General features: G+C 39.8%; 1 protein-coding gene across 1 annotated transcript in view; it reads right to left on the reverse strand.

Annotated features, from left to right (window-relative positions):
* The window catches only part of EFHC2 (EF-hand domain containing 2), a 199513-nt gene that overhangs the window by 127046 nt on the left and 61708 nt on the right, over positions 1 to 10759 (reverse strand). Inside the window, exon 3 of the mRNA XM_063601869.1 lies at positions 2733 to 2883. Within this exon, the coding sequence (XP_063457939.1) occupies positions 2733 to 2883 (151 nt within the window). The remainder of the gene's footprint in view (positions 1 to 2732; positions 2884 to 10759) is intronic.

Consider the following 10759-nt stretch of genomic DNA (forward strand, 5'->3'; position numbering starts at 1 on the left):
TGCATATCAACTCTGCCAACCAAATGTCTCTCAAATCCTTCCCCAATTTTCTATTCCTACCATCATTGTCCTGGTTTGGACACTCAGCATTTCTAGCCTGAACAATTGCAAAACTCTTGGACTGGTGGCCTTGCTCCCTTTCCTTTCCAATCTGGTGGCCTATTATTACTCCATGAGATAGGGCTATGATGGGACTCAGTCCTTTTGTCCATTTTCCCAAAACATAGCACAGTGCCTGACACAGAATAGGCATCCAACAAATACTTCTTGGCAATGCTGGCTGGCTCCAAATTCATTATTCCAACCACCAGACACAATGAAGCCATGCTCTAAGAAAAACCTCAATCTCATGAGCATTGAAGGAAGTCCTTTGCACACTTAATGAGGTTGCATGACAACCTTATTCTCAGAGCCCATGGCCCTCAAATCCCTGCTTCTCCCCCTTGAACTCATTGTGGTATATCAATACAGAGCCCTTGGGCCTAGATTAGTAATTAGTAAGCAAAATTTGTTCAGCATAGGCAGAAATCATGAGATGTGTTAAATAACAATAGGTAGGTAGGTATGCTAAGTAGAGCATGGGCATGTTAAACATAGAAAGAAAGGGATGGAAAAACCAAAAGATAACTGATTTTCAGTAGGTCGTAAATATACATGAGGCACCTGGACTCTAAATATTCATGATATGCTAAATATATAAGGACACTAAATATTCATGAGCACCCAATATTTATGAGGCCTCAATTTGGTCACTCATTCATCGGTGACACCCATTCTGGCCCCATGTGACCTCTGCCCAAGAAACACAAACACAACCCAAGACTATCCAGCAGGCTTATTGACAAGCTACAGCCATGGCCAGGCACACTTCTCCCTGCATCTCCCCAACAGAGAAAGTGTGTGCCCTCAGCCCGAAGCCCCTTCTGTCTGTGGTTCTCCTTGCTTGAACCTCAGTTCTGGTCTCCAAACCATACTAGTAGCAGGGAAGGTTAGTGAAACAGAGACAGAACCATTGCTGACCCCAGGATTCAGGCAGTATGGTCCTTCTGCCTACTTGTACCCTGTCCCAAGTGTGTGAACCTACCCTATCTCTTTCCCTCTTTCTTCTCATCATGTGTTTTAAATTACTTTAATGTAATATGTGATTCATGCATTTTAATGTGATCCATGAGCCTTCTGTTTTGTGACCTCTGGGAGAGCCTGCATGTACAATTCTCAAAGGCCACCACTGTATCCAGGTAACATCCCACACAACACTCTCCCTGCTGCATACAGAACAGATTGTAGGAGGAGCAAGAATGGAAACAGGGAGACCACGTTAGGCAGCTATTCTATTCCTCTAATCAACAGATGAGGGTAGCTTAGGTGAGGATGGTAGTGAAGGGGATGGAAAGACATGGACATATTCAGGATATGTTTTTCTAGGAGAGTGATGAACAGGGATGGTAGTTATGAGCAAGTAGGGAAAGTAAAAGGAGTATATATTGTAGTTAGAGAAGGCAATTTCAGAGACTGAGATACTGGAGGTGGCAATACTCTAAAAGGCAAAGAAACAACAACACACCCAAGAATCAGCTCCTCAAGGAACTGAGTACCCTGAAAGGTCATTTACACCAGCAACCAAACAAACACTCAAATCCTCTCATACTTCCAGCAGGCTGTCAGTGAAAAACCACCCCTGACCTGCCCCCAGGGCCATCTATCTACACGAGGGAACAAACAAATCTGTGACTCTCCTCTCCTCCGCCCCTACACCAGACCCCTAACCCCAACCCTACCCAGGTCCATTCCCTATAACTTCTAGCAGCTCTCTGCCAGAAAGTTCTTCCTCTTACTGACCTGAACTCTGACCCCTAGGTCCCATCCATGAACATACAGAGAATAAGGTCACCCCTTCTCCACATGACAGCCCTTTAGATTCCTGAGGACATTTATCAAGCACACTTGAGTCTCCCCATTACAGACAAATATCCCTTTTCACTATTCTGTCTTGCACATGACAAATGTTCAGTTCTTTCACCGTCATAGTTGCTGTCCCCTGAAGTCATTCAGAACTCCGCAGCATCCCAAGAGAAGGACCCACAGCACAAACAGAAGAAATCAGTCATCTCCATTGATCTCTGCCATACTTAATGCAACCTAGGATTAGCTTCTCTGGTGGCCACATCACAGAGTTAACTCTTATCTGTGGCTGAGAGGAGTATGGACAAAGATGACTGGCATACACAGGGTGAAGGAACAATGACTCTCTGGTGAGGTACCATCGAAGTCTGTAGTTAACAGGTATGAGGATGAGGAGGGGGTGGTTGAAACAAATGACAGTAAATTCAAGAAAGAAGAGAATGCCAATCTGGAAGCTGCAGTAGAGAAGAGCTTTCTCTTCTCCCCTAATGGTGTTGTGAAGGAAGTGATCTGCTCACGGCAAGGCGACCAAAGGGTTTGAGGAAAAAGTCAAAGGCACAGGAGAGTTTACTCATACCAGAGCAGCACCTGAAAGGATACAAGTATGCCACGGAGGAGTGAGAGACCCAGCCAATGTTGACATGCAGAGGGTAGAAAGCTGGTAAGTCACAATCAATAACTACACGCTAATGGCATGTTTATATTCACCACTGCCAGCAGGTTAGACAGCCTAAACAGTAGCATGCAGTCTTTTGAAAAGCTAAAGGCAGGCAGTATATAAAGGCAGGAGTCAGAAGTGAAGGAACCATAACTCTGCTTTAAATAGATACCTTGAAGTAATCCACTATTTTTCACCTCTGGTTCATTTACTTGAATTGTGTCATCTTCAGGGTAGAAGTAGATTTTATAGTATCTTATTCTGTAGTTGGTTTGGCTTTTATCAAGTACTTCCTCTTCCAAATAGGCATCAAAAGATAATACCTGTTGGAATAATAATTAGAAACTAAGAAATGAAAAGAAAATTCAGCAAACTTAAAATTAACAAAGCAGCTGCCTGTATACTTTTTGTTAATATAAAGAAAAAAGTAGAGAGAATTTTTCCAAGAACTCATTCTACACATCAGCCATGCGAATGGATATACAATCTAAGATACAATACATAAAGATTATTTAATACTTTTATCACCATCTGGTTAAAACAAGGAAATGATATTCAAGTAATACATCCATCGTTCAGCTCTACCATAAACTGAACTAGAGTCTGCCTTTGGGATTTCACAGTGGGATTCTAAATGTATATGTTATAGAGACAAAATATTCTTTCTCACAAGATGAATAAGTTTTGTCATTTTTTTCCCATTAACAATAACACAAAGCTGCCTTGGTTCCGGCATAAAATTATCCTGACTGTTAGTCCTGATGATTGCTTGCCTTCAGGCAATTCAAGCAGGCATATCTGAAATTCATCCAATGCCCTGGAGACCCCACCTTACACTTCGGGAACCTCAAGGAGCCTAGCCCAATGCTAGACTCAGACTCATCTTGTATGGGGGCGGTAGGGAATAAGGAAGGGAAGGACAGGTGGATTCTAAAGCAGTTATGGTAAAATTCAGAGATAGTCAAAAATATCTTTGAAAATTCCTTAACTACTTTAGAAAACTGTGCCTCTCAGTAAGTAAAACACAGCCCATTTTTCTCCCATATTGAAGCAGATGACTGCCTGCTTCTTCAGTTGAAGACCAGTTAAAATCATTTCTTTATGCTTAGGTGCCATGTTGTATGAATAATATATATCTTTAGCCATTGGAAACATTCTTAATATGGCATCCTGCTCACACACTGAGCACGACAAGGTAATTGAGGACAACTGTGGGAAAAGTAGATTCAGGCTACCATTTCAAGCTTGACCTGTGGCTCAAGCTCTGTGAGAGCTCCATTTAAATATTCTCTTTGTCTCTCACTTTTGATCAATTTTTATAATTGAAGTTGCAAAACTTAACTGTGCATATGATGTAACTCCAGGGTTATTCAATGTGGACAATATGATATATATGAGTGAGTCTGTTAGATGCAATCTACCCTCTAGGGGTGGTGGTCAGTTAACCTAAGTAAGAATATATACTCCAGGAGTGTTTAGCATATTTTTATCAGAAGCCCACACTTCAGAAGTGGCTAACAGAATGCCTCAGTAGCTTTTTCTTTGATCAACACAAGAAGCTTTGTCAATTGCCATAAATGATATTAGAATAAATTTTAGTGAAATGATTGTATTCAAAATGCACATATCAGTTACAAATACTAACCAGGCACTGTCCTTACAGGAACAGGTTATAAGAGTCTGGTGAGCCCAGAGATCTACTCCCTTCAGGATGGCACCTTTGGCTTCATTCCCAAATAGTCCTATGTTCAGCTGCTTTCTTAAAGAATTTGTCTGGCCTGACTCCAATTAGGTTAGCTAAACCCCATTGCTAGAATGCTGTCACATTTGTATTGAGTGAACATTTCAGATAAGATGCTGTTGGACAAGTATAGAGTTTCCTTCTGGGGTGACAAAAAAGTCTTGGAACTAGATAGATGTGATGGTTGCACAGCCTTGTGGATATGTTAAATGTCACTGAATTGCACACTTTAAAATGGCTAATGGTTAATTTTATGTGAATTTTACCTCAGTTAAAAAAAGATATTAGACACTGAGTTGTGTTGGACACTTTAAAATGGTGAGTTTTTGTTATGTGAATTATATTTCAACTTTTAAAAAGTAGGGGGAGGGAGCTGGCTACAGTGGCTCAGGCCTGTGGCAGGAAGATCACTTGAGCCCAGGAGTTTGAGACCAGCCTGGGCAACATAATGAGACCCCGTTTTTACAAAAAAAATTTAAAAATTAGTCGGGCATGGTTACGTGTACTTGTAGTCTCAGCTACTAGGGAGGCTGAGGTGGGAGGATTGCTTGAGCCCAGGAGATCGAGGCTGCAGTGAGTTATGACCTCGCCACTGCACTCCAGCCTGGGTGAGAGAATGAGACTCTGTGTCTCAAAAATAATTTTTTTTTAAAAAGGAGGAGGAAAAAAAGATGTTGGAACACCTAAAAGGAGAAAGAGCTGGGGCTTCATCAAACTTTCAGTGTACGTAATATTTAATCTGAGATTTTTTTTTCTTTGTAATCAAGTAGGAAAGTGTAGAGAGAATATTCTTGGCTGTCACCCACCTCTATATACTGAATGCTGCCAGTATAAATTTGTGAATGACTACACTGGCATAGGTCAATTGACAACTGGCATAGGTCAACCGTCATGTATGTAATCATTAAATATTTATCAATCAAATGATGCATTAAAAGAGAAGGATGCTAAATTGAAATAAAGAAAAAAGGAAAGACATTATCTTAGGTTGGGCTTCAATATGCCTAGATGAGGGACAGACTGATATTTCATATTCTGCTCCCATGAGAATACAGGGCTGTCAAACTCCAGCATGAAAGATACAGAGCAAGTCAGAATGAGGTAGAGATGGAAAGATAAAAAAGGAAGAGGAAGAGGAAATTATAAAATGTGGTGAAGTAGAATGTAAGAGGAGAGACACCAAATAGATTAAAAAGTGATCTCACAAAAATAAATGATCTAATTGCAATGGAACTTGATGTATCAGAGAATCCAGAAAACAGAACCTAAAATAAAAACTGTTAAAAATGAAAATGTATAGGAACATAATTATGATGTAAGGTGTTATCATCATTTATGATGTCAAGCAGAACTAGATAAATAAGGTCCTAGGCCGGGCATGATGGCTCACACCTGTAATCCCAGCACTTTGGGAAGCCGACGCAGGCGGATCACTTGAGGTCAGGGGTTCAAGACCAGCCTGACCAATATGGAGAAACCCCGTCTCTACTAAAAATACAAAAATTAGCCGTGTGTGCTGGCACATGCTTGTAATCCCAGCTACTCAAGAGGCTGAGGCAGGAGAATCGCTTGAACCCGGGAGGTGGAGGTTGCAGTGAGCCGAGATGGTGCCACTGCACTCCAGCCTGGGTGATAGAGTGAGACGCCATCTCAAAAAAAAAAAAGAAAAAAGAAAAATAAGGTCCTAGAGGATGTAATTGGCTGCAATTTTCTTGAAAACGGAATATAAATATCATTTGGTGGGGGCATGTGATCTTTAGTCCTCCACAGGCCTCTGGCTCTGCAGGCCCTATGATATTATATGAGGTTACCTACCTGATCCTCAAGGCATTTGGAATTTTAATCTTAGCCTAGAGGATATAAAACCTTAGACCGGGCACAGTGGATCATGCCTGTAATCCCAACACGTTAGGAGGCTACATCAGGAGGATTGAAACACTTTAGGCCAAGAGTTCTAGACCAGCCTGGGTGACACATGGGTCCCCGTCTCTCCAACAATTTTTCTTTATTTAACTAGTCAGGTATGGTGGTGCGTGCCTCATAGTCCAAGCTGCTCAGGAAGCTGAGGCAGGAGGATTGCTTTAGCCCAGGAATTTAAGGCTGCACTGGGCTATGATCATGCCACTGCATTCCAGCTTGGGTGACAGAAAAACAGAAAAGAAAATAAAAAAGAAAAAGAAAAAACTCCTGAAATCTGAAATCAATTAGCTTTAAATAACAGGTATATGATTTCCTCATTACAAAGGAAAAATTTTAAATGTTAATGTTTCTGAATTCAGGATCTTCTTACAATTAAAGCCAAAAGAATCTCAAAGCAGTCAAGAATGCATTTTGATGGGCAAGTAGTTCTAACTTGATATATGGTACAAATTTAGCTTTGTAGAGAAGAATCTATCCTATCTTCATGACAGTTGAGTTATTTGCTTAGCATTGCATATCCCAAACAGCTGGATTTTAACATTAGATTCTTAATTTTCACTTAAAATGTTTGAAAATGATTATTGTCTGATGCAGTATGACACAAAAAATAATTGCGTGGAGAAGGTTGTCCATTGCAGGCTAGACCATGCAACTGTAAGGCAAAGGCAAAAGCCTAATTTCTTAGAATAAAGCATATAATTTTTAAAGATGGGGAGGCTGATGTGGCCAATACGTGAGTCAGAAAGACTATCACTTCAGGAATCAAACATCTAATGTCAAAAACTTACAGCTGAGGCCGGGCACGGTGACTCACGCCTATAATCCCAGCATTTCGGAGGCCGAGGCGGGCGGATCACGAGGTCAGGAGATCGAGACCATCCTGGCTAACACGGTGAAACCCTGTCTCTACTAAAAATACAAAAAATTAGCCAGGTGTGGTGGCGGGTGCCCGTAGTCCCAGCTACTCGGGAGGGTGAGGCAGGAGAATGGCATGAACCCGGGAGGCAGAGCTTGCAGTGAGCAGAGATTGCGCCACTGCACTCCAGCCTGGGCGACAGAGCGAGACTCCGTCTCAAAAAAAAAAAAAAAAAAAAAATCTTACAGCTGAATTTCTAGAGAAGCTGTCAGGAAAGAAAGACAAAACATCGGCAATGTTCAATAACCTCAACATTTTATAATGAGGTCAACATCACATGTCCAAGTTTAATATGTTTAAGCTCTGTTTTATGAAAAAGGTTCAGACTTAAATTGTGAAGTACTATAAAAGGGATATAATGGTAAGGATAAATGCATGCTCTATATGTTAGTAGACAAGAAAAATTTGTGTACATTTAATACAGTGTTGTTTATTCTTCCTGAAAAAGCTGTTATTAAATCAATGGTTTCTCTCATGATTATGAAGTCCCATAATCAAGGAAATAAACGATAATACATTTTGTGTTGCATATAGAGGATGGCTCCTTTATACATGACAATATATATATTTACAGAAATATATCTGAAACATATGCTAATTCACAAAAATTTTAAATTTTAAAAACAGAAAAATTATACAAGTTATATTCACTGATCACAAAGTAATACAACTAGAAGTGTATAATGTACCTATAAACGAAAATTGTCACTCCTCATAATTGTACCAAAAATAAATTTAAAAATATAAAAAGTATACAAATAAAATTTATATACATGTATGTAATAAATTTATATAAAAGTATATAATAAAATATAAGGCCATACAAACCTATAGGATATAGGCAAATTTGCAATCTGGGGTAAATTAATGGATTACAATTATTACATAAAAGAATTTAGAGTCTGAGAGAGAGGATAAATTGCTAACAGTGTTTCTCAGCCTTGGCTATGCATTGGGAACTTTAAAAAAAATTTGAAAGACCAGATCTGGCCGGGCGCAATGGCTCACGCCTGTAATCCCAACACTTTGGGAGGCCAAGGTGAGTGGATAACCTGAGGTCAGGAGTTGGAGACCAGCCTGGCCAACATGGCAAAACCCAATCTCTACTAAAAATTCAAAAAATAGCCGGGCACGGTGGTGGACACCTGTAATCCCAGCTACTCAGGAGGCTGAGGCAGGAGAATCACTTGAGCCTGGGAGGTGGAGGTTGCAGTGAGGCAAGATTACGCCACTGCACTCCAGCCTGAGCAACGACAGAGTGACATTCCGTGAAAAACAAACAAACAAAAAACCCAGACCCTTGCCTAAGTAAATTAAATCAGAACCTTGGGGAGGGGACTATTACTATTTTTTAAAAGCTACTGATGGGGTTAAGGACATGCTACCTCGGCAAATATGCCGAGGCACATGGCACCTTGGCATTTGAGAAAAAGGCAGAAGCAGGAAGGTCTCTCTGACCTTCTTCCATCATTCTCCCCGGAGGCAGGTCATAACACCTAGGAAGGTCATTCTCTGACCTTCTCCCTTCCTCCTTCCCTATAGACTCGCATGTGACAGGTGTCCTGCCCTATACCCAGAGGAAAGGAGTGTCACATAAGGATGAAGAATAAAAATCTGAACAAACAAGTCTTGCTATTATAAGTTCCCCCCAGTTTATTACCATTAGATCATATCCTTTTGTCCTCCAGTCATAGTTCTACATGACTGTCCATAAAAATAGTTTTTCCTGTTTCTTTGGATCATTTCTGAAGGCTCCATGTCTCCTGAAGCTTTCATTAAATAAATTTGTGTGCTTTTCTCTTGTTAATCTGTCTTTTGTTATAGAGGTCTCAGCCATGAACTTTGAGATAGGCAAGTACAAGATCCTTCTTTTTCTTTCCTACTCTCCCCAGGTAATTCTGAAACATAGCCAGAGTTTAGAACCAGTGAGCAATGATTCAAACAAAAGCTTTTAAGGCCGGGCACAGTAGCTCACGCCTGTAATCCCAGCACTTTGGAAGGCCAAGGCGGGCAGATCACCTGAGGTCAGGAGTTCAAGTCCAGCCTGGCCAACATGGTGAAACCCCGTCTCTACTAAAAATACAAAAAAATTAGCTGGGCCTGGTGGTGCATGCCTGTAATCCCAGCTACTCAGGAGGCTGAGGCAGGAGAATCGCTTGAACACAGGAGGCAGAGGTTGCAGTGAGCCATGATCGTGCCACTGCACTCCAGCCTGGGCGAAAGAATGAGACTGCCTCAAAACAATAAACAAAAGGTTTTGAAAAAGCAAAAATTTGTCATAAGAAAAACAGAAAGCAAAAAAGATAGTAAGGATATATAAATTTGAAAGAAGAAAAACAACTGCAATAAATAAATCCAAGGACTTTTTAAATAAATAAAATAGATAAGATTTTAGAAAGCTCATCAAGAAAAATATAAATAAAATGAGAAATGATACAGTGCATGACAGAGATGCAATTATAAGATATAAACCATAAGATAAATTATAATAATCATGCAAACATATGAAAATGAATTTTAAATCTGCAATTAAATAAGTGATATTCTGTAAGAACCGTGACTTATCAAAAACACAATGAATAAGCTAATAACCAAGTAAGAAGTGAAAAAAATTACCAAAGAATTGCCCCAATAAAGTCTCCAACCAGGATGATTTACTAATGAATTTGTTCCAACTTTCAAGGAAAAGAAAATTACCAAATTATATAACTCTCCAGGATACCAAAAATGATGGAAAGCTACAAAGGTGAATTCCTATGCCTAATAGACGTACCATGAAAAAAAAGTAACTGTAAAACAATAGTTCTCACCCTGGCTACACATTAGAATCACCTATAGAGCTTTTAAAAATCCTGATGCATTGGCCACACTGTCCACCACCAGCCCCCCAACTCCCGCCACAGACATCCACCATCCCCCATACACACACACACACACACACACACAGACAGAAATCAGATTCTCTCAGGGTGGGCCTAGGCATCAGTAATTTTTAAAGCTCCCCAAGTGATTACAAACTGCAAGCCAAGGTTGAGAACTACTGCTACAGAACAATTTCACTACTTATGATTTATAGAAGATCCTAAGTAAAATACAAGCAAACAGAATTTAATAGTCTGTAACAGTTACAAGCCACCTACACACACAAAAAAACAGCATTTTACTCACAGATGCCAACATGTTTCCCAATTAGGAAATATGAGCAAATATATAATGATCTCACAACATTTCCTACCACATACATTTTTAAATGCAAGGGTAGTTCCTTAACAAGATTACAAAAAGATCTGCTTTAAAACAACAGCCTAAATATCTAACATAATACTTAATTAAACTATGTGCCTACCAAAATCAGGAATAGAACAATAATGCCCCTACTAGCATCATTATTTAATATTGTTTTTAAAAGCTCTGGACAATGTAGAAAGATATGAAGTAAAAATATTAGCAAGAAAGAGACAAAAAATATCATTATGGGTAGATAAAATAATGACCTAGGCAAAGGCTGAAAAACTAACAAAGATTTCAGTACAACCATACCTGAATTTAAAATATTCTTATGTGTTAGCAATAACCAGCTAGACCATACAGTGGGGGGGAAGTATGTTCATAATACAAAATT

Source organism: Pan paniscus, chromosome X (assembly GCF_029289425.2).
Source record: "Pan paniscus chromosome X, NHGRI_mPanPan1-v2.0_pri, whole genome shotgun sequence".
Classification (NCBI taxonomy): domain Eukaryota; kingdom Metazoa; phylum Chordata; class Mammalia; order Primates; family Hominidae; genus Pan; species Pan paniscus.